General features: G+C 44.7%; 1 protein-coding gene across 4 annotated transcripts in view; it reads left to right on the forward strand.

Moving 5' to 3' along the window:
- The window catches only part of LOC122562785 (RNA-binding protein Musashi homolog 1-like), a 156,975-nt gene extending 132,386 nt beyond the window's left edge, over window positions 1-24,589 (forward strand). For all 4 annotated transcript variants that reach the window (XM_043715965.2, XM_088000138.1, XM_088000139.1 and 1 more), the window contains 8 exons: window positions 1,238-1,320; window positions 2,234-2,351; window positions 2,689-2,769; window positions 2,930-3,049; window positions 5,510-5,575; window positions 5,975-6,129; window positions 12,246-12,316; window positions 21,697-24,589. In XM_043715965.2, coding sequence (XP_043571900.2) covers window positions 1,238-1,320; window positions 2,234-2,351; window positions 2,689-2,769; window positions 2,930-3,049; window positions 5,510-5,575; window positions 5,975-6,129; window positions 12,246-12,287 — 665 coding nt within the window. In that variant the 3' untranslated portion in view covers window positions 12,288-12,316; window positions 21,697-24,589. The remainder of the gene's footprint in view (window positions 1-1,237; window positions 1,321-2,233; window positions 2,352-2,688; window positions 2,770-2,929; window positions 3,050-5,509; window positions 5,576-5,974; window positions 6,130-12,245; window positions 12,317-21,696) is intronic.
- The last annotated feature ends 527 nt before the right edge of the window (window positions 24,590-25,116 follow it).

A 25,116-nucleotide genomic window follows, 5' to 3' on the forward strand; every position in this document is an offset into this window, starting at 1 on the left:
TAGAGAATGCAAAATCCCCTTGTCCCATCCACTCAGTGTAGGTGTTTACATTACTTACATCTTCACGATTTCATAATCATTCTATCCCTTTTTCTCTCCAATGTATCCAGCTTTCCTTTAAACGTATGGATACTATTTACCATAACTACACCATGTGGCAACAAATTCCTCACTAATGAGTCACTGGATAAAGAGAGATTCTCCTGAATTCCCTTTTGGGGTTAAATAGTGACTATCTATATCCATGGCCCTAATAAATTTCTCTTTCTTCCATGAAGTCTGTAGGACCAGTTGGAGACCCCAGTCTGCTAAAGAAACTTGCGGGCAGGAGAAAGCCAATCAGCCCTTCAAGCCTGTGCAACCTTTCCAATTAGATAATGGCTGATTTGTCTTGGTGCCTATTGCTTAATATGATTGCATTTTTAAAAAAAAGCCCATCAATCAGTGTTAAAATTTTCAACTGACCAATCATCATCAGTTTTTAAAGGGAAGAGAATTACAGATTTTCTCTGCCTTTATTGAATATATGCTTTATGACATCACCCTCCTGGAAGATTAACTTGATTTTTAAGGTCATGACCACTTGGTCTGGTCTCCCCAACAGAGAAAATACCTTCTGATTGAATCGTTTAATCTTTTTAAAAAAAAACACCTCCACTCCCTGGTCTTGTATATTTATGGGATCAGACTTGTATTTCCTTGGTTCAGTTAACTCAGCAAGTGCTGGGTGCCTTCCTGTCCCAGCATATATTGGTCTATCCGAATGGCCCTTGAGAAGCTGGTGATGAGCTGTCATCTTGAATTGCTGAAGTCCTTGAGGTATAGGAACACCTGCAGTTAAAGTGGGAGTGGAGGGGATCCAGGATATTGTGATATAGTTCCAGAACAGGATATGTGTGGCTTAGAACTTAAGTTGGAGGTGCTCCCAGGTATCTGCTGCCCTTGTCCTAGATAGTGGAAGGTGCTGTCAAGGGAATCTTGGTGAGTTTTAAAACTATCCGCAACAACTAGATCCAGTACGATCACATTGAAAGCTGTACATAATTGACTGGATAGGACACCAGAGGGTACGATATATAAATATTGATGCCATTTTAATTAGTTTTTGTGATCAATAACATTTCAATTTCTGTTCTTCTGACAAATGACAAATGTTTGAGTAATGGTGCTTGACCAGCTGTTCGGAGGAGAGAGTTCACTATTGCTAAAGCCTCCAAACCTTTCAATTCTGTTTCAGGCTTTGGGTTTGTAACATTTGAGAGTGAAGATATCGTGGAGAAAGTGTGTGAGATTCACTTCCATGAAATCAACAACAAAATGGTGAGTGGGAGTGCGGGAGGTGTACTGGGGTCACTTGCTCCATGCTGCACTTGCAGGATTGCACAGGGACTGTGTGAGATGATCGGAGGAGGGGAGGGTCCATGTGCTGCCCATCCTCCTGGGCGAACGCGCCACATTTGGTGATGAGTTGGGTGAAGGTTGCCTGTGGCGATGTGAGTGGGCTGGAGGAGTTTGTCTGGTTTTGAAGCAAGCCTGAGTGCATTTTTGACAAATATTTATATACTGGAGAGTCATTGCATGCCAACTGCCAACAGTATTCCTTGGCTTCACCACAATAGGACGTTTTCTGGGTCTGAACGCCTGTTGGCTCTGTTTTAGGAGTCCATTTCTAGGTCAACACCCTGAAGTTTTGATAATTTAAATCTTGAGAAAAGTTGTAAAACACAAATTGTCCCTTGGGAGTGACAGTACATCTTGAATAATTTCCAGTGGAATTAAGAGAATTTGCTTTACTTACCTTTGGCTCACTGTCCATTTATACCTGGAGACTGTTCTGGGACATGGCACAGGAGATCATGATGGTGTTAGTCTCTTGATTTGAGTGGTAAGCCTTTGTTTGAGCGAGAGGCATTTAATCACCCTTTCCTCATGTTAAGATGTCCTTTCTCCAGCATCATTTGGTCGACAATGATCAGGTCTGAGAATTCTGGCCCATCAGAGTCTTAACCCTGGGAGTGGAGTCTAGCTCTAGTTTACCAGCTTCATCTCTTTACCCTCCCGTTCAGGTGGTCAGTGTCAATGTGAAGAGTTACTGTTTGGCTGTTACTCTCTTGAGAACTTATTTCTTCTTGTTCCTAGACTGTATATTCCCTGTGCAGCTGTATGTGTGAGAGAACAGTGGTGTCCAGTCACTGTAAAGGTAGTGCTAACAACACTGTTTGGTATGCTGTAGGTGGAATGTAAGAAGGCCCAGCCCAAGGAGGTGATGTCACCAACCGGGACCGCCAGGGGTCGTTCTCGAGTGATGCCCTATGGGATGGATGCCTTTATGTTGGGGATTGGCATGCTCGGTAAGAGTGGTTGATCACGTGGTGATTTTGAGCATTCACTGCATATAACCGGACACTGGAATCTCGTTACAAGTCCCTCTGTCCCCTTACAAACCCCCCTCCTCTCCCCCCCCCCCCCCCCCCCCCCCATCCCAATGTGGCCAGGACCACTCGGTGGCAGAGCACATGCAAGGATTGGCTGACAGTGAAATGCTGATCACCTCTGTCCCCATGCTGATACTGTTCTTTCTTGACCACACTATCTATGGCAGGTCAGTCATTCAGCCTGATTCTGCAGCTTGTTTGTGAATATACATTTCAATGGTGGTCTTGTGAATTTGTCATTTTTCTCTCACAGGGTACCCAGGCTTCCAGGCTGCTTCGTATGCAAGTCGTGGTTACACAGGGCTCGCTCCCGGTTACACCTACCAGTTTCCCGGTATGTTGGACTGTCGGTGCTGAGAGATTTGATAATGCTGAGCTTATAACACCCTATCTCTGAGATTAATTAGCAAAATTTCCCCTGTTTTTCAGAGCATTAGCTTTTGTCAATCATGAGGTTTAACCTTTCTCTCATCTGTATATATTGCTCACCCTAGGTCCCTTATTGTTGCCTCCAGCCACTACCCTTCCATCTTCAGCAGGCCGGGCAGGGCAGTCTGGGGTACAAACCTCACAGTGGCCCCCATCGATGCTGCTCCAGGATTGGCCGACGGGAGGTGAGTTTGTGGAGGACAGGATGCGTTTGTCTTTATCACTCCCTCTCCAACCTCCATTCACTCTGACGGGCCACTCGTGTAATTTAAATAGTGAAAAAGAGCATATTATATGTTTATACTTTTTAAAAATACGGGTGTGACAGTAGAGCTTGAGAGTGTGGTGCTGGAAAATCGCAGCCGGTCAGGCAGCACCTGAGGAGCAGGAGAATCAACATTTCGGGCATCAGCCCTTCATCAGGAGTGACAGTAGAGCTGGCAGGATCATCACCTGGGTGTGGTATAGTTGGCACCAACAATGTTAGAGCAGATCAGGCAGCATCCAAGGAACAGGAGAATCGACGTTTCGGGCATAAGCTCTCCTGAAGAAGGGCTTATGCCCAAAACGACGATTCTCCTGTTCCTTGGATGCTGCCTGACCTGCTGCACTTTTCCAGCAACACATTTTCAGCTCTGATCTCCAGCATCTGCAGCCCTCACTTTCTCACCAACAATGTTAGAACCAGCTACAAGAACCTGGCACCTCCCTATTGTCAATGACCCCTGGTCTCAAAGTGAATACCCAGCCCGTCCATGCCACAGTCTCACTCCTCCTCTCTCCAAAGAGAAGCAGTATCTTTTTATTTAGGGAGAGAGTGGCATTGGGTCATTCATGCTCAGAATACATCCCGAGATGGACAAAGGAAATGCTACAAAGACAGCTTAAAAACGTGGCTGAACTCTGATGCATGGGAATTGCTTACCCTGGAATGCACAAACTGGACAAAAAGCTTCCACAATGATGCCAACCACTTGTCCCACCCTGCCTTCTCATACACCGCCTCCCCCTCCCTGTGGCAGAGTCTGTGGCTCTAGGATCGGACTCTTTCGCCCCTGCAGAATCACCCTGAGGAAGCCCTTGACCCTGAGGTAGCGCTAAAGCAGAAATGCTGGATTGTAATTGATGCTTAGCCAATCAGCATGAGAGTGTTGGGGAGAATCACTGGAAAAAGTGGCTGAAACTTTGTTTTATTAAAATTGCTGTGAGTTGAAAACGTGACTGATTTTGGTGAGCAGGTAGTAATGTGAATGTGTGCTCACTGGGTGGCAGTGTTGTTCACAAATCACAGCTGCTGCAGTATCAAATCCCCTGTTTTCGAACGAGTTTTTTTTTAAACCCAGTTGCCTGACTTTGTTTTGAAGTTGCAGGGATTGTACTGTACACCCAGCTCAAGGGTTCTCAGTCCTAGCAGAGTTAGGACTGAGAACTGATACCTCTGAGACAGATACTCGATGAGCTAGACTGTAGCGTATCACAATGTAATCACCTTCTGTAACAACCTCAAACTGGTGTCCTCAACGAGAGAGAACTCAGCATTGAGGCTGAATGTGGAGGCACATGCGAGCCTGGGATTTGCATGCAGTTGCATTGATTGAAGGCTTGACAATTCTAATATTGCCTCTCCTTTTCCCTCTCCTGAAGGTGCTGGCTAATTAGAGTACAGTTTCACAATGGGCACTGATCATCTGAACTCTTGCCAGGAAGTGTTGGCATATAATTTATATACCTGAGGATCACCATAGGGAGCCTTGCCTTGTGTTCAGCTCACGTTGATTGACCAGCACCACTGGGGTCACTGTGGGTTTGAGGAGGTGGGACCGCAGCTCTGATTCTATCTTTGACCCAGACACATCGAAGCCAGTTGTTTTGGATGTAATCTCACTTCCCTATTCTGATTAAGACCAGCTAGGTCTTCGTGGACTGGGCAAAAGAAGTGTGGGTTCTCACGTATGGATAGTTCTGTTGAGTGCCCAAGTGACTTACCAGAAAGAGGCGACAGGGGTCTGGGTTCAATTCCAGCCTTGGGTGACTATCTGCGTTGAGTTTGCACATTCTCCCTATGTCTATGTGGGTCCCCTCTGGGTTGGTGCTTCCTCCCACAGTCCAAAGATGTGCAGGTTAGGTGAATTGGCCATTCTAAATTGTCTGTAGTGTTCAGGGATGTGTAAGTTAGGTGCATTAGTTAGGGGAGATGTCGACTAATGGGGTAGGGGCATGGGTCTGGATGGGTTACTCTTTGGAGGGTCAGTGTGGTCTTGTTGGGGCAAACTGGCCTGTTTCCACACTGTAGGGATTCTATCATTCTCTGACCAAGTATCAATTTACTGTACGTTCAGAATTATGTCTGTATGAAGGCAGTTGTGGACGCTGAGGCACGAACTGGAACTGGAGCAGGGAAATGGTAAGTAGATGATTAAAGGGGAGTTTGTCTTGTTGGCTCTGTTTGTGTGAACCTTGCTTGGTGCCAGGGTCAGGTAGCATAGAGCAGCTGGAGGACCTCAGCTCTGCTGAAATGGGCTGATGGAGGGCAGTGTCTGTGCTACCTCGCTCCTGGTCATTGTTGATGAGATGGTTGATTGGTGGATCTCTGGTTTTATGTTGATCTCTGTGTCTCTCTCTCTCTCTCTCTCTCTCTCTCTCAGCAATCCCCCTGACTGCATATGGACCAATGGCAGCAGCTGCAGCAGCAGCGGTGGTTCGAGGGACAGGTAAGGCTGGTGGGGAGTTTGAGTCCACTTTAGAATCAAACTCTATCCAAAAGGTTGGCACCTCAAGCCCCTCAAACAGGCCACAGAATCAGATCTCATGGTACTGACCATGGAACCAGCCCCACACCAGAGTTTCCCTTGGCTCAGACTCTCTCTGGGGTCACCCTGACCCCTGCCTCTACTTCGAGATCCCCCCTCTCCCCCTCCCCGACTCTGGGGTCGCCTAGGATGCCCTGACTGTGGCATTGCCAGTCTCCTCTCAGCCCTGAATCACTGTTATCCCACAGTCACTCAATAAATGGGTAGAGGTAGAGGGCATGGGCATCCTGGTCTGTGGGTTGGTCAGTGTGTATGAACTGTGTTAACGAACTGTGATGTACTGTTTGTTTTTTTGGGTAGGTTCAACCCCAACCCGCACTGGAGGGTTCCTGGGCACCACCAGCCCAGGCCCCATGGCAGACCTGTATGGGGCAGCTAACCAGGACTCTGGGGTCAGCAGTTACATCAGTGCAGCCAGCCCAGCCCCGAGCACTGGATTCGGCCACAGTCTAGGGGTAAGTGTCACCGATATGTCACTGAGGTAAATCTTCACACTCGCCACCAGAGGTCAGCTGAGAGTCAGAAAGCTGCCTGGAAGATACGGCTAAGATCCCAACCATTCTCCCATTTCAAATGTATTGCCAGGAAATGGTGCTGGTCGATGCTTGTCATGCATTTAATTATCTCAGAAGCCTCTTTCAGTTGGATAATTCTTTGATCGCCCCGTTCATTGCTTCCGGCTTCATCCCACAGTAACTACTTTGGCTGTGGGAGGTTGGATTGGTCGGGCTTTGTGTTCGTGATCTTACAGAAACATATGAGAACACCCCTAGGAACGTGATTACCCCTTGGGGTGGGAGTGTCAGTGCCCTCAGATGGGAGCAGAATGCTCCAGGATGGGAATAGAAACTCCCAGAACGGGAATCGGATTGGGAATTCTTGCGGACAGGTGGGATGGGGAGGGGGAGTGGGTTTGCTGTAAAGTGACATCTGGTGCCCCATTGCAGGCAGGGTCCCTACAATGGCTCCCCATCCTTGTAAGCAGACCTGGCCCTAATTTAAATGAGGAGATTGGGTGGAGATGGGGAAGCTCCGTTGCACCTGGGATACTGCGAGGTGAGGGGAGGTGACACTACACCATCTAGGGGAAACCGTTCTGTTGTCTGCTGGGCTGGTTTCATGGATCCCTGTTCCTGGAGCATTGCTGCGTGATGGCAGTGCTGGATAAATGAATTGGCAGTTCTTTCAAACCCTGTCTCAAACCTGCACTAGCAAAACAAGCTTCTTTAAACTATACCCTTTAGAGAAGGAAAGTCAACATCCCTCCCTGGTTTGTGTTACCTATGACGTCAATCCCTGTAACAAAATGGCTGTCTATGAACTGCCTTTTGACATATTAAAACTGCTGCCAGAGGTTCAAGGAGGAAAGCCAATAGACAATAAATATAGCTCTGACCAGTGTGGGAAAAGTCCTGAGAGTTGAATAAATAATTGGTGGCACAGTGGCTCAGTGATTAGCACTACTGCCTCACAGCGCCAGGGACCTGGGTTCGATTCCCGCCTCAGGCAACTATCTGTGTGGAGTTTGCACATTGTCCCCGTGTCTGTGTGGGTTTCCTCTGGGTGCTGTGGTTTCCTCCCGCAGTCCAAAGGTTAGGTGAATTGGCCATGCTGAATTGCCCATAGTGTTAATTGCATTAGAGTCATAGCGATGTACAGCATGGAAACAGACCTTCGGTCCAACTCGTCCATGCCAACCAGATATAGAACATAGAACATAGAACAATACAGCACAGAACAGGCCCTTCGGCCCACGATGTTGTGCCGAACATTTGTCCTAGCTTAAGCACCCATCCATGTACCTATCCAATTGTTGCTTAAAGGTCACCAAAGATTCTGACTCTACCACTCCCACAGGCAGCGCATTCCATGCCCCCACCACTCTCTGTGTAAAGAACCCACCCCTGACATCTCCCCTATACCTTCCACCCTTCACCTTAAATTTATGTCCCCTTGTAACACTCTGTTGTACCCGGGGAAAAAGTTTCTGACTGTCTACTCTATCTATTCCTCTGATCATCTTATAAACCTCTATCAAGTCACCCCTCATCCTTCGCCGTTCCAATGAGAAAAGGCCTAGCACTCTCAACCTATCCTCGTACGACCTATTCTCCATTCCAGGCAACATCCTGGTAAATCTTCTCTGCACCCTCTCCAAAGCTTCCACATCTTTCCTAAAGTGAGGCGACCAGAACTGCACACAGTACTCCAAATGTGGCCTAACCAAAGTCCTGTACAATTGCAACATCACTTCACGACTCTTGAATTCAATCCCTCTGCTAATGAACGCTAATACACCATAGGCTTTCTTACAAGCTCTATCCACCTGAGTGGCAACTTTCAAAGACCTATGAACATAGACCCCAAGATCCCTCTGCTCCTCCACCTCACTAAGAACCCTACCGTTAACCCTGTATTCCGCATTCTTATTTGTCTTTCCAAAATGGACAACCTCACACTTGGCAGGGTTGAACTCCATCTGCCACTCCTCAGCCCAGCTCTGCATCATATCCAAGTCCCTTTGCAGCCGACAAGAGCCCTCCTCACTATCCACAACTCCACCAATCTTCGTATCATCTGCAAATTTACTGACCCACCCTTCGACTCCCTCTTCCAAGTCATTAATAAAAATTACGAACAGCAGAGGACCCAGAACTGATCCCTGCGGAACTCCACTTGTAACTGGGCTCCAGGCTGAATATTTACCATCTACCACCACTCTCTGACTTTGACCGGTTAGCCAGTTTTCTATCCAATTGGCCAAATTTCCCTCTATCCCATGCCTCCTGACTTTCCGCATAAGCCTACCATGGGGAACCTTATCAAATGCCTTACTAAAATCCATGTATACTACATCCACTGCTCTACCCTCATCCACATGCTTGGTCACCTCCTCAAAGAATTCAATAAGACTTGTAAGGCAAGACCTACCCTTCACAAATCCGTGCTGGCTGTCCCTAATCAAGCAGTGCCTTTCCAGATACTCATAAATCCTATCCCTCAGTACCCTTTCCATTACTTTACCTACCACCGAAGTAAGACTAACTGGCCTGTAATTCCCGGGGTTATCCCTATTCCCTTTTTTGAACAGGGGCACAACATTCGCCACTCTCCAGTCCCCTGGTACCACCCCCGTTGACAGTGAAGATGAAAAGATCATTGCCAACGGTACTGCAATTTCCTCTCTTGCTTCCCACATAATCCTAGGATATATCCCATCAGGCCCGGGGGACTTGTCTATCCTCAAGTTGTTCAAAATGTCCAACACATCTTCCTTCCTAACATGTATCTCCTCTAGCTTACCAGTCCGTTTCACATTCTCCTCTTCAACAATACGGTTCCTCTCATTCGTAAATACTGAAGAAAAGTACTCATTCAAGACCTCTCCTATCTCTTCCGACTCAATACACAGTCTCCCACTACTGTCTTTGATTGGACCTACCCTCGTTCTCGTCATTCTCATGTTTCTCACATAAGCATAAAATGCCTTTGGGTTATCCTTGATCCTATCCGCCAGAGATTTTTCATGCCCTCTCTTGGCTCTCCTAATCCCTTTCTTGAGGTCCCTTCTGGCTATCCTGTATCCCTCCACTGCTCTGTCTGAACCCTGTTTCCTCAACTTTATGTAAGCCTCCTTCTTCCTCTTTACAAGACATTCAACCTCCCTCGTCAACCAAGGTTCCCTCACACGACCATTTCTTTCCTGCCTGACCGGTACATACATATCAAGGACACGTCGTATCTGTTCCTTGAAAAAGTTCCACATTTCCACGACATCCTTCCCCGACAACCTATGCTCCCAACTTATGCTCCTCAGATCCTGTCTTACAGCATCGTAATTACCCTTCCCCCAATTGTAAAACCTACCCTGTTGCATGCACCTATCTCTCTCCATAACCAAGGTGAAAGTCACAGAATTGTGGTCACCATCACCAAAATGTTCACCCACTAACAAGCCCATCACTTGTCCCGGTTCGTTACCAAGTACCAAATCCAAAATGGCCTCCCCTCTGGTCGGACAATCTACATACTGAGTTAGAAAAGCTTCCTGGAAACACTGCACAAACACCGACCCATCCAATCTACTTGATCTAAAGAGCTTCCAATCAATATTTGGGAAGTTGAAATCGCCCATGACTACGACCCTGTGGCTTCTGCACCTTTCCAAAATCTGTTTCCCAATCTGTTTCTCCACATCTCTGCTGCTATTGGGGGGCCTATAGTAAACACCCAACAAGGTGACTGCTCCTTTCCTATTTCTGACTTCAGCCCATACTACCTCCAAAGGCAGATCCCCCGCGAACTGCCTTTGTGCAGCCGTTATACCATTTCTAATTAGCAACGCCACCCCCCCTCCTTTTTTTACCACCCTCCCTAATCCTACTGAAACATCTGTAACCAGGAACCTCCAACAACCATTCCTGTCCCTCTTCTATCCACGTTTCCGTGATGGCCACAACATCGGAGTCCCAGGTACCGATCCACGCCTTAAGTTCACCGACCTTATTTCTGATACTCCTTGCGTTGAAGTATACGCACTTGAACCCATCTCTGTGTCCGCAAGTATTCCCTGTCAGTGCTACCTTCTTCACAGCCTCCCCACACACTTGGACATCCTGACAAACAGCTAGCCTACTTGCTGGACTACAAGTCCGGATCCCATCCCCCTGCCAAATCAGTTTAAACCCCCCCGAAGATAGCTAGCAAACCTACCCCCCCCCCAGGATATTGGTGCCCTTCTGGTTCAGGTGCAACCCGTCCTGCTTGTACAGGTCCCACCTTCCCCAGAATGCAGTCCAATTGTCCAAATACCTGAAGCCCACCCTCCTACACCATCCTTGCAGCCACGTGTTCAACTGCACTCTCTCCCTATTCCTTGCCTCACTGTCACGTGGCACCGGCAACAACGCAGAGATGACGACTCTGTCTGTCCTAGCTTTTAGCTTCCAGCCTAACACCCTGAGCTCTTGAATGACCTCCCCACGTCTCTTCCTACCTATGTCGTTGGTGCCAACGTGCACCACGACTTCTGGCTGCACACCCTCCCCCTTAAGGATTCTGAAGACACGGTCCGAGACGTCACGGACCCTGGCACCCAGGAGGCAACAAACCATCCGAGAGTCTCGCCCATGCCCACAGAATCGCCTGTCCGTCCCTCTAACTAGAGAGTCTCCTATAACTAGCACTCTCCTCCTCTCCCCCTTTCCCTTCTGAGTCTCGAAGGGAACCCAATCTAGTCCCACCTGCCAGCACCCGGCCCATATCCCTCAAAACCCTTCCTATTCATATACCCATCCAACTGCCACTTAAATGTTGCAATTGTACCAGCCTCCACCACTTCCTCTGGCAACTCATTCCATACACATACCACCCTCTGCGTGAAAGATTTGCCTCTTGGGTCTCTTTTATATCTTTCCCCTCTCACCTTAAACCTATGCCCTCTAGTTCTGGACTCCCTGACCCCAGGGAAAAGACGTCGTCTATTTACCCTATCCATGCCCCTCATAATTTTGTAAACCTCTATAAGGTCACCCCTCAGCCTCCGACCATCCAGGGAAAACAGCCACAGCCTGTTCAGCCTCTCCCTGAAGCTCAAACCCTCCAACCCTGGCAACATCCTTGTAAATCTTTTCTGAACCCTTTCAAGTTTCACAACATCTTTCCGATAGAAAGGAGACCAGAATTGCATGCAATATTCCAACAGTGGCCTAACTGACTGTGCAAACTCCACACAGACAGTTGCCTGAGGCGGGAATTGAACCCAGGTCCCTGGCGCTGTGAGGCAGCAGTGCTAACCACTGAGCCACCGTGCCACCAATTATTTATTTAACTCTCAGCACTTTTCCCACACTGGTCAGAGCTATATTTATTGTCTATTGGCTTTCCTCCTTGAACCTCTGGCAGCAGTTTCAATATGTCAAAAGGCAGTTCATAGACAGCCATTTTGTTACAGGGATTGACGTCATAGGCAACACAGTGTCCTGTATAGCCGCAACATGACCTCCCAACTCCTGTACTCAATACTCTGACCAATAAAAGAAAGCATACCAAACGCCATCTTCAGGGTAAATATAAGGTAGGGGAATGGATCTGGGTGGGTTACTCTTCAGAAGGTCAATGTGGACTTGTTGGGCCGAAGGGCCTGTTTCCATACAGTAGGGAATCTAATCTGAAAGCATCCCTTTCAGGCTGCTCCGTAGTGTGCACATAGCCCATGTCTGGAAGCAGAGTTTGAGCTCAATTTAAAAACTGCTCCTTCGTCAGGTGAAGTGTCACTTCACTGTGCAGCGTTCCAAAAGCAATAAACCTGTTGAACCATAACCTGGTGTCCTGCAACTTCTGACTTTGTCCACCCCAATCCAGCACCAGCACCTCCACATCACCTCTTCTACCCTGAGTTCCCTCAAACTCTCCACAATTAGAAGCCGGCAGCAATACATTTATTTCAAAAACTGCCTGTGGGCAATGAGACAGGGTGATTCAATGACCCGATATATTAGCTGACCCTCTGGACAGCCCAGGTTTTACTGACCTCTGTCTAAGTCTCTCTCCCCCTCTCTGTGTGTTCCAGGGGCCTTTGATTGCGACAGCTTTCACAAATGGTTACCACTAAAGCAGAGGCTCGAAAATCTGAAAAAGGAAGTAAGTTATTCAATGCTGTTGCTCTGAGCAATTGCTTAGTTATCTTGTATATACGCACTTTTATTGTTCCGTAGCCATAACTCCTGATAATATCCTGAAATGTGATTGGAGGACTAGGCTTTGAATCCCAGTTTGTTCAGGGTTTGTTGGTCTTGGGGAATTGAATTGGGAACAACTCTCCCCAGATCCAGGAGGTGGAAAAGAAAGGTGACTTCAATCTGCGTTGTGCCCTTCTGCTCAAATTATATACTGAGAACTAGTTCAAGTGAAATATGAATAAGTTCACCTCAATTCTTGATTCACCCATAATTATCACTGATTTCAAATATGTCTAGACTGAGCAAATCAGATTGGAAATGTAGCTGAGAAAATTAGTTCATTAAAGTTTTTATTCATTTATGGGATGTGGGTGTTGCTGGTTGGGCCCACCCTTAACTGTGCTCGAAGGCATGGTGATGGGCTACTTTCTTTAACCAATGCAGTTGTTAGGATGTAGGCACACCTACAGACTTGGGAAGGAAATCCAGGATTTTGTCCCAGTGACCCTACTGCTGGTACTGTGGTACTGCTGGTACTGTGGTACTGCAGTTGTTACAACCTGTCAATCTGACGACGATTCCTATTCTCCGCTTCATAGAAACATAGTGTGTAGATGCAGGAGGTGGCCATTCAGCCCCTTCGAGGCTGCTGTGCCATTCAACATGATTGTGCCTGATCATCTCACTCATTGCCCTGTTCCTCCTCTTTGCCCATAACATTTGATCCCTTTATTTGTAAGAGCTACATCTACAACTTCCTTGAAAGTCTTCAATGTGTTGGCTTCAACAGTTTCCTGTGGCAGTGAATTCTACAGGCTCACTACGTCTGGGTGAAGACATGTTTGCTAATCACTTCCTTTGGCTGAGCTAATATGTTACCCCCCCTTACCTTGTTTATGAACCCTTTGATATGGCACCTTGTTAAATGCCTTGTGGAAATCCAAGTGTGCAGCAACTACAGGTTCGCCTTTTTTTTATAGATATTTTTATTAGAAATTTAACATTTTTACAAGTTTACAAAAATAAACAAAACTCTCAGATATAAACATTGATATACAATTAACTCAAATATACAATAGCCAAAATTTAACAAGAGACAGGAAAAAAAAACGAAAAAGAAGAAAAAAAACAAAACTCAACTATCTACTAATCTAACCTACAACTAACCAGAGTGTATATTTAAGTCTCTTACATGCTCGGAATGTGTTAACATCAGATGTAATAAAACCCGTATTCGTGCGGCATTCCTCTCCCGAGGGGCCGCGGACCAGCCAGGTTTGTAATCTCAATTAAATAAAAGCCCTTGTTAGGATAGCCGAAATAACTGTATTTATGTAATTCAAAAAGGGCTGCCATATTTTATAAAATAATTCGGTCTTTCGGTGCACCATATTTGTGAGGAAGTCAAGGGGAATACATTCCATAATTAGTCTGTGCCAATTTGAAAGTCCAGGGGGGCCCTCAGCCACCCAGTTCATCAAAATATTTTTCCTTGCACAGAAAGAAAGAATAGAAAATAGTCTCTTCCCGTACGTGTCCAGGGAGGGAAAGTTCGAAAAGCCCAAAAGGAGAGATACAGGGTCCACTTTAATTTCTGTTCCTAAAATTTCTGTCAGGGTACTTGCTACTTTAGTCCAATATCTACGGATCTTATGACAGGTCCAAAGGCAATGTACAAGAGTGCTCACCTCTATTTTACATTTAGGACACATTGGAGATGCTCCTGCCTTAAATTTTGCCAGTTGAACCAGTGCTATATGGGCCCTATGAAGTATCTTCAGCTGGATAGCCTGGGTTCTATTACAAATAGTAATTCTTCTAGCATTTTCCCAAATATCATTCCACGTTTCTATACAGATTTCTAGTCCCAAATCCTGATCCCATGTTTTAAGCAGATTATCCATATCTCCCGATACTTCATCATGTAGTAAATGATAAATAGAACTGACGGAAGATACCCCCACTGGTCGTAGGACACTACATTCTCTATCGGATTTATAAAGACTATCTAATAACGTAGTCTTCTTCTGTATATAATCTCGAATTTGGAAGTATCGAATTTGGAAGTAATCCGAATTTCTGACGCAGCTGTTCAAAAGACATCAGGACCACATCTTTAAATAGATCCCCTAGACATGAGATACCCCTGGATCTCCAGAGTTTAAAAGTGGCATCTGTAAACCCCGGTTGGAATCCCCATGCTCCCACTATCGGTGCATAGGGGGATGTTTTATGTGCGTTGCCCTCATTTTGCCGCATTATATTCCAAGCCTTAATTGTATTTAGTATTATAGGGTTTTTACAGTGATCTGTAATGATTTTCCTCTTGTCTGAAAATAAAAGGTTAATAAGTGGGTATTTTACTTGAGAGGCCTCGATGTCCAACCAGATTGATTGTGGATCAGACAAGACCCAATCAGCTATGTAACTTAATAGGGAACTTAACTGATATTTCCTAAAGTCTGGGAAGTCCAATCCACCCCTTGCCTGTGGAAGCTGTAGCTTCTTCAGCTTAATGAGGGGCCGCCTATGATTCCAGATAAAGGAACCCAGCCAGCCATATAATTTACATAAAGCCGTCCTCGGCAGCATCACCAGAAGCATTCTCATAGGATATAGGAGACGGGGCAGGACATTCATTTTGATTAGTGCTATTCTACCCAACCAGGAAATTGGAAGGTCTCCCCATCGCTGGAGGTCCTGCCTTATCCTTTCCAGTAAATGCACAAAATTAGCCTTATACAACTGACCAAATACTGGAGTAATAAAAATGCCTAAATATAAGAGGCCCTCCAGGGACCAGCGAAAGGGAAAAAGGGATCCGTCTGCTAAGTAGGGTATCATAGCAAGGCCACCCATTGGCATAGCCTCCGATTTTGAAAAATTAATTTTATAGCCTGAGAATGCACTAAATGTATTAATAACTTGGATTAAGCGAGGTATGGACATCAAAGGGTTACTGAGGAATAGAAGAACATCATCTGCATAAAGGGTAATTTTATGTTTACCTGTACCAATCCTCGGGGCCGTTATATTAGGATCAGCTCGTATAGCTTCTGCTAGTGGCTCAATTATTAGCGTAAATAACAATGGCGAGAGGGGACATCCCTGACGGCAGCCCCTACCCACACTGAAGCTATCCGAACCTAATCCATTGGTAACCACAACTGCTTTGGGATCACTATACAATGTTGAGACCCATTTGGTAAACACCTTTCCAACGCCAAACCTTTCCAATGTGTAAAACAAATATGACCATTCAACCCTGTCAAATGCCTTTTCCGCGTCTAATGAAACCACTACTCCTGGTATCTTTCCCTGATGACAGGCTTGAATCATATTCAAAATCCTTCTAATATTATTGGATGATCTACGGCCCTTAATAAACCCCGTCTGATCCGAATTTATAATATGTGGCAGTACCCTTTCTAGTCTCAGTGCTAACGTTTTAGAAAGGATTTTAAAATCTACATTTAGCAAGGATATTGGTCTATATGATGTACAATCTTCTGGGTCCTTTCCTTTTTTAAGGATAAGAGAGATATTTGCCTCTTTCAGCGAAGGCGGGAGACAGCCCTGACTATATGCATAGTTATACATGTCCATAAGTGGACCAGCCAATATTTCTGTAAATTCTTTATAGAATTCAGCTTGAAAACCATCTGGGCCCGGTGCCTTACCACTCTGAAGTTGCCTAATTGCATCAAGTATTTCTTGGACTGTAAGAGGAGCATTTAGGACCGATACTTGTTCCGGAGTTAGGCCTGGAACGGTCAAATTTTTAAAAAATGACTGCATCCTCCTAGTCCTGTCTTCACAATCTGCGATTTATATAACTGAGAATAAAATTCTCTAAAGATCGCATTAATCTTTTTATGATCATGAGTCAAAATATCCGTACTTTCCTTGATAGACGTAATAGTCTGAGGGGCCTTTTTTTTCTTTGCAAGAAATGCTAAGTATCTACCCGGTTTGTCGCCATATTCATATAACCTTTGTTTTGCAAATAATATTTCCCTCTTAGCCGTTTGAGTAAGCGTAGTGTTTAGAGCAGTCCTAAGAGCCGTAATCCTTTGCAATTTAATAATAGAAGGTCTATCAGTGTATGCTGTTTCAGCCGCTTTTAAGCGAGCTTCAAGCAGATGCTGTTGTTCTCCCTTCAATTTCTTCTGGGTCGCTGAATAGGAGATGATCAAACCTCGCGTGTAAGCTTTGATGGTCTCCCACATCATTGACGGGTTGCTAGCTGTACCTGAATTAATTTCTAAAAAAGTTTTAAATTCTTGAAAAAAGTACTTTACAAATTTACTATCTTTCATTAGGAAGGGGTCCATACGCCAATGCCGAGGGGATGTCCCACTGTTCCTCGCCTTAGTTTCCATATATACAGCAGCGTGGTCGGAAATTGCTATACTACCTATTTTACAGGATGATATGGAATTTAAAAAAATCGAGGGGGCAAAAAACATATCAATTCTGGTATGACATTTATGTGGATTAGAGTAGAAAGAAAAATCTCTGCCCTGTGGATGAAGACATCTCCATACATCTACTAATCCTAATTCTTTGTTCAGATCCATCAATTGTCTAGATCTGGGAGATACTCCTGCAGTACTCTTGGGAATCCTATCTATTTCCGGATCCATAATACAATTAAAGTCTCCCCCTATAATTATATGACGGGCATCAAAAGCCATCAATTTTGAAAAGGCTTCCGTTATAAATTTAAAGGGGTGTGCCGGGGGGCAGTACAAATTTAAAATTCCATATTCCTCTCCATTTATGAGGGCTTTAATCAAGATATATCGTCCAGATTCGTCTTTTATCTGCTTTAGGATTTTGAAAGGGAAATTCTTTCGAACAAGAATAACAACTCCCCTGCTTTTTGAGCTAAAAGAAGAAAAAAAGGCCTGATCAAATCCGCCCTGTCGTAATTTCAAGTGTTCTTTATCTGACAGGTGTGTCTCCTGTAGGAGAGCTATATCAACTCTTTCCTTCTTAAGATTTGATAATATTTTCTTCCTTTTGACTGGCGAATTACTCCCCTTGACATTCCAGGTGCACCACTTAACCGACTGATCAACCATAATCATCTGGGCCAATCCAAGACCCCTGGGAGGGGGAACCCTATCCAGAACATCCCGAGCATAGAGCATATAAAATTTACAAAAATAAAGCCTCTCTAATACACCAACAACAATACAATAAAAAGCTATTTCTAAATAAAAAAAAATATAAAACGTATCTAAGTGGAGATTTTCCCCCTTGTTCCCAGGGGGTGTCACTTCCTCTCCAAAAGTCCATCATTTCCTCTCCCAACCAATGCCCCACCCTTGACCCAGGCACTCCTCAATAAAATGAGGAGAATTCAAATATAATACAAAGCTCGAGTTAACAGTGAGCACCCTACCCCCACCCATACCAACACCTGGATATATTTGGTAATGTTAATACCATATATAAACATTTAACTATAAAATTACCACCTCAACAAATAATAATTAAATATAATAATACAAAATAACAAGGGAACCCCCCAGCTTATATATATACATACATCCCTCATATATACATAAAATAATAAAAGAAAACAACCCCAAGGGGGGGGGGGGGGGGGGGGGTAGAAAATCAAATCCCTCTCCCCACCCCCCATGATAATATTAAACAGTAAGGTAAGAGAAAAAAAAAGAGGGGGGGATATAAACCAAAGCGGGTGGGGGGGGGGGGGAGGCAGACCAACATCCATTATGTCTTACAGTTTATCTAAGAGAGTCCAAGAATTCCTTAGCCTTTTCTGGTGATCCAAAGTTATATACAGATCCTTCATGGTTAAAGCGTAACGTCGCTGGGTAGCGTAAGGAGTACTGAATATTTAAGTCCGTTAAATGCTTCTTCGCCTCGTCGAATGCCTCCCTCTTTCGAACCAGAGCCGGGGAAAAGTCCTGGAATAACATGATTTTGGATCCTTTATAGATCATAGCTTGGGAGTCTTTTCCGAGATTTCTAGAGGCTTCTAGAAGTATCTGCCTCTCCTTGTAGCTCTGCAGCCGGAACAGGACCGGGCGTGGGCACTGGTTCGAGCCGGGCCCGCGTATTGCAACCCGGTAGGCCCATTCCACCCTTACCTGGCCTGATCCAGCCTCCAGATTTAAAAGCTGTGGCAGCCACTGCTGGAGGAATGTTGTAAGCTGCCCTTCCTCTTCCCATTCGGAAAGGCCCAGCAAACGAATGTTTTTTCGGCGATTTCAATTATCGAGGTCGTCAATGTAATTCTCTAGGGTCCGGACTCGCTGTTCGAGAGCCTGGACCTGATCCACAGCCGATTGCGCTGTAGTTTCGGAGGTCGCGGCCTTTAGCTCCTCCCCTCCGACTCGGCGCTCGATTTCTTTAATGTCTCGGTCGTGCTTCTGCAGCGCGGCCGAGAGTGAGTCCCATTGACTTCAGGACTCCTCGATAAAGCGTCGATCTTCACATCCAGCTTGGAGATCATCTCCACAAGGCTTGTTACTGTAGGTAAGTCCCCTGGGGTGGCTGTGGACACCTCTGCTGCAGCTGGAGAGGGTGGGGGAGGGGGTCCTGCTTGTTGAGAGCTGCGGGCTCCCTTCCCTTTAGTCATTTTAACTAAAGATTAGATTTTTTAAGTTTAATATTAAACAACTAATTAAATTAAACAACTATTATAAATGATTTGGTGAGTGTGGTGGGGGTGGGTGACCCACTTTACCCAAGTCTTGGGAGGAGCACTGTAGACTCAGACTTGCTGGGTCGCCGCCATCTTGGATCCCCCACAGGTTCGCCTTTAACCACCTTTCATGGTACTTCCTCAAAGAATGCTAATAAATTTCACAAAGCCATGGTGACTCTGCCCTGATCATATTAAGATTTTCAAAGTATCCTGCTATAATGATTTTAATAATTGATTCTAGCAAATTTCCTAAGACAGATATTGACTAACCAGCTTATAGTCTCCTGCTTTTTGTTGCCCTCCCTTCTTGATTAAAGGTGTTATATATTGGCTTTTTTCTAATCGGCTAGAACCCTTTCAGAACCTAAAGATCTTCTGAAGTTTAAAACTATTTCCGCTACCACTTCTTTTAAGGCTTTGGGAAGTTTTCCAAGTCATTTAAGTAGAGAGAGATGCAAATACAGAGGAACCTCAATTATCCGAATATCAATTATCCGAATATCGGATTATCCGAAGGAGATCGCAAGGTCCCGATGGAAACATTACATCAAAGATGTGTTTCCAACAGTCATCGTGTCTTTCGTTTACAGTGATTAAACAGGCACCGTCTCCAAATGACTGACTCCCCCCCCCCCCCCCCCCCCCCCCCTCACCCTTTGTCTCTCCCTCTCTCTGTCTCTCTGCCCCCACACTTTCCCTGGAATTCTACACAGGGGTGAACCTTAAACCCCTCTTCTCCAGGTAATCTCTCCAGGGCAAAGGTGAAACCTGTCAAAAAGTTGCAGTAAAAAGATGTGTATGTTTTTTAGAGACTCACCACCCCAAAGGGGAGGGCTGTGTTGGATGGGGGTGGGGGCAGGCGGGAAGGGGCTCACATGCACGTTGTGCTGCTGCCTGGTTTCCTGAACGGGGAGCACACTTAACAGAAAACTCCGAGCCCAGAGGAAAGGCATTGAATTGATTAACCAATTATCCGAATGAAATAATGCCTGCCCATCTCGTTTGGATAATCTAGGTTCCTCAGTAAATAGCTGTTTATCTCTACCTCTTGTTATTTTCTTATTTTCCATATTCAGATATACCATTAGAGGACCAGCACTAGCTTCATTTACTCTTTCTCTATTTTAATGCCTGGAGAAACACTTCTGCTTTTATATTACAGGCGAGCTTGTTCTGTTAGTTTACTTTCTTGTAAGAATGTGAGAATTGTGATGGTGCACGTTGTACGTTATGCTGGGTTGATGTAGCTGCCAAGTGAATGCACGCTGAGAGATGTGGGTGTGGGATTGGCACAGTGCCAGGTGTGAGAGGATAACATGAATATAATAATATTAGATATGAGTCCTGTTTGATAGTTGCTAGGTTAATAAGGTGAGGGTAGTGATTAAGCAGCAGATGAAGCTAATGGTGCAGTTCAAAGGTTGTTGGTGGGTGTTGAAACTTTATTGCTGGAACAGCACAGCAGGTCAGGCAGCATCCAGGGAACAGGAGATTCGACGTTTCGGGCACAGGCCCTTCTTCAGGCCTGTGCCCGAAACGTCGAATCTCCTGTTCCCTGGATGCTGCCTGACCTGCTGTGCTGTTCCAGCAATAAAGTTTCAACTTTGATCTCCAGCATCTGCAGACCTCACTTTCTCCTGTTGGTGGGTGTGTTCACAGACCTTGATAACTTGTGTGAGGTTCTGAAACTTCTTACTGTTGTCCTGTCAGCGATCTCCCCACTTCTAACCCCTCTAGATTCCAGGTCACTCCTGCCAAAACCTCCAGTGCAGTGTTAGAAAACCAGGAAGCCATCTCTCTTTCATGGTCAGCCACCTGTTTGTTCACTGAACTACTTGGAATAATGTCAACATCTCCAGGAGCCAGAATCCACCTTCCATTTAACTGCTGCAGGCCTGGTTTTGGCAGCAGTGGCTGGGTTTCAGAGGCACAAGTCAGCAGCAGTTTAGGCCCTTCTGATCGAGGGTATGGTTAAAGCAGATTGCAAGTAGAAATCACGCTAATGAGCTGGCTGCCAAAAGCCTGGCTCTGTGTTACATCAAACAAATGAGTTATTTGTGCGCCTCAATCCTAATGTCTGTATTCAGGATCTTTCCAAATCAGCCCCCTGGAAGTCAGGCGCTTATGTACTCCTTATATATACCCATATATAATCATTGCCATTGTCAAGGACAAAAGATGTGCTACGGCCTCAGTTAGCTCAAACCTGGAGTTACTATGAGCAGTTCTGGGTGTCACACCTTTGACAAAGATGTATTGGTTTTGGGTGGGGGAGCATATTTTGGCATCTGGGGTCACTGGGACATGCCTAACACCCCATTCAACCTCCCGATTATGAGGTATCCTATAACCCTGAGTCACATTGATATTCTTTCTCCTGACTCTTTACAAAATGTTTCAGTGTTTTCAAAGCTCAACAATATCACTGAAAGGACCAACGCACTCTGGCTCCAGAGAGGTTAAAGTTGCCACTCGGCAACACATCAGGGTCTCTCGGACCTTGTTCACTGAAGGTGAATATATTTGCATCCCCACAGGGCAAACAGATATCAGGAAAACTGTAGTTTATTCCTCTGAAAGCAAAATGACATATTTTCTTGTGTTTGCGTCAAAGTTTTAATTCCAGTAATAGCAGCTGTCTTCTTCTTTTCCTCCAGGGCCCCAGCCCGTCAGCAAGAGGAGGGGGAAAACATGGGTTTTGGTGGAGCTCAGGCGACTTTTTAATAATTTTACTGCACACACTGACTTACTACCATAAACTCAACTCCGACCACCCCACCCCATCAACTGAAGAAAACATCTCACTCCTTCACTAACATTTAAAGTTTACGCTTTTGTTTTTCCTGATTTTTTTTTTTGTTTAATTTATTTTATTTTATTTTTTTTAGCTTAATGATCGACCAGTTTTAAGCAGTGTCTTTTTTGTTGCTTATTTGAAAGTGTTTAGATGCGTTATTTTAAAATGGGAGTTCTGTGATTGTATTAGAATATTTTGCTAAGGACATTTTTCTTCATTTATTTGACCATTTTTTTTGCCAGATATTGTTTTTAATGAGTAAGAGCTAAAGAGGATAATGTAAAACACTCCTGAAGAAAATGGAATCTTGTCTAAATACAATTTATTTTGATATTCTTTGTAAATGTCATCTATTAACACTGAATTCCAGTTATCATGGAACATAAAAAAACAACATCTGCAGGACAAAAATGTATATTTTGGTAAAAAAAACACTATGAATCATAAAAGTATTTTTTTCTGAAATTGGATAAAACGTTTCTGTAAAATATGTAAATAGAACAAGCTGGATTTGTATTTGCCTTCTGCACAAAAGGTTCTTTTTTGAGTACGGTAGTATTTTTTGAGAAAAGGTGAGGCCTAAGGCCACTACACAGCCTGAGACTTAGCAATACTGTAGATGACCTTTGACTTCCCAGGAGATTCTGTAGTTGACTTCGTAAGGGGTTTAATTTACTGTAGAATTGTTTTTTTTCTTTGACTTCTCATTTAAATGAAGGACATTGGTAGGAAATGAATGGTACCTCAAGAGGTCATAAAGCTGCTAAACAAAACAAAGTAATAAAATCCACACACTACATATCGATAAAGGTTGTGTAGGCCAGGTCAGGTCTCCATTTTTGACCCTAGTTTGAGATAAGAATGGTTGTTGCTCTAGCTACCACTGTTTTACCTCAGCTGGTCACTTCACAAAGCTGTCAACTCTCCCAGTTTTTATCTGTAGTACTTGTATGTGCTTAGTCTGTTTTTGTTTTTGTTTTTGTTCATTTTAAACTCTTGTAAAACAGCCTGAACTTCCATTTAGTAGCAACAGGCTAAGTAAGTCACCGTGCGTAACGTAATGTGGGAAACGATGCCTTCTCAGCTATAGATACGAGAAGAAGGGAGTTTCCTGAGCAAGGGCAGTAGAGCCAAATCAAGTCATACCACTGTTTACTGTGAAGGGCAAACTTGCACGTTGGGGTTGTTGGGAGGGGAAGTGGTGGTAGGACTTTTGGTTATTCCTTTTTTGGTGGGGGGGGGGGGGGCGCTTTACACTACATTTTAAGTTTTCTATTAATCTCCCAGTTCCTCCACCCATGTCCCCAGCCTCCTTCACGTAGTTGTTTCTGCTGGTGTGTCAGTGTGTGAGGTGGGGGGGGGGGTTCAGGAGCAGAGAAGGCCAGTGCTGGTTCCCAAGCACTCCCTGGTGGTCAGCATTAAATAACTTCAGAAGTTTGCAAGGAACCCCTCACTGTCCATTCATTGAATGGAACACAAGCCCTTCAGAACCTGCTGAAGAAGGAGCCTCTCAGAAGCAGGAGTAAGTAAAGAACATGTACATGAACATCAGAACCTTTTGTTTTGAAAGATGAGGAATCAAGTTGACCTGAGGAGGCTTCTCATTGCCTCCCCATGGGTTTAACGACACGTTTAATATATGACATAATCACAGGCAGAAAGAGTCGCATTGAATTATTGTAAAATACTTTTTTAATTAATGTGTTTTAGAGGGAGGAAGAAAAGAAAAATCAGGAATTGATTTTTTTTAAAAGAAGATTAAGGCCAGTTTAGCGCTTACAGTGAAAAGAAAATAGCAAAACAGAAAACTGTTTAAAATGATAAGATTTTTAGGGCATTAAATGCTGCGATTCTCTGTCAGTTTATTCCAGGGGCATTTACTTGTCCTATGTCAGTGGTTAGACTGACAGTTCTGTGGAGAGTTGCTAGCTTTGCTCTTAATTTTAAAAAAAAAACTACTGGAATTACAAACAAACACTTGTTTGTGAAAGCAATAAACGCTATTTTGTAAAAATGCATCTTGGGGAGCAATTTTCTTTTGTTTGTCATTTTGTTGTTTTTTTGTTCTGTCAGCCGGGCCTCAGTTGGCAGCACTCTCACCTCATGGGTCACAAGGTTCTGGGTTCAGGTTCCGCTCCAGGGCTTGAACTCTCAACTCAAGGCTGACACCCCAGTGCAGTACCGAGGGAGTGCTGCTCTGTCAGAGGGTGCCGTCTTTCGGATGAGACGTTAAAGCAAGGCCCCATCCACCCCCTCGGGCGGATGTGTACGATCCATGGCACTATTTGCAGAAGAGCGGGGGGGGGGGGGTTATCCCAGGTGCCCTGGCCAATGTTTATCCCTCAATCAACATCACACACAAAAAAAACAGATTATCTGGCATTAACTCATTGTTGTTAGTGGGAACTTACTGTGCACAAATTGACTGCCACAGTTTGTACATGACAACAGTGACCATACTCCCATTAAAAGTACTTCATTGGCTGTGAAGCACTTTGAGATGTCCGGTGGATATTAAAAGCGCTATGCGAGCGCAAGTCTTTCTTTTTAAATGAAATGGTGTTCGGTGAATAATGTCTTGCTCCCCCAGTGCATTGTACTGCCAGGCAGAGGTTTTTGCTTTTTAATCCTTTTTACATTTCTGTCTATTTTTTTTGCCAGTAAGTTATTGCAATCTGAGAAATGTCATCTCTGGCTCTGTAACCCTTTTTCAGATTTCATTTAAAATTCCTAATAAATTATTTGAAACTTTCCATGTGTGCCTTGTTTTATTTGATCTCTGATCTCCCTTTCCTTAGGATGAAGCACATCAAATAGCGAGAGGTTGAATAGGCTGGGGCTGTTTTCCCTGGAGCATCAGAGGCTGAGGGGTGACCTTATAGAGGTTTATAAAATTATGAGGGGCGTGGATAGGATAAATAGACAAAATCTTTTCCCTGGAGTAGGGGAGTCCAAAACTAGAGGGCATAGGTTTCGGGTGAGAGGGGAAAGATATAAAAGAGACCTAAGAGGCAACTTTTTCAGGCAGGAGGTGGTGCGTGTATGGAATGAGCTACCAGAGGATGTGGTGGAAGCTGGTACAATTACAGCATTTAAAAGGCATTTGGATAGGTATATGAATAGGAAGGGTTTGGAGGGATATTGGCAGGTGGGACTAGATTGGGTTGGGATATCTGGTTGGCATGGATAAGTTGGACTGAAGGGTCTGTTTCTGTGCTGTACATCTCTGACTCTAAATACCAAAAGTGATATTTTCTGGAAATTATCCATCCATCACACT

The sequence above is a fragment of the Chiloscyllium plagiosum genome, unplaced genomic scaffold, assembly GCF_037043375.1.
Source record: "Chiloscyllium plagiosum isolate Xiang-an unplaced genomic scaffold, Cpla_swu_hap1 HiC_scaffold_24, whole genome shotgun sequence".
NCBI classification, from domain to species: Eukaryota; Metazoa; Chordata; class Chondrichthyes; order Orectolobiformes; family Hemiscylliidae; genus Chiloscyllium; species Chiloscyllium plagiosum.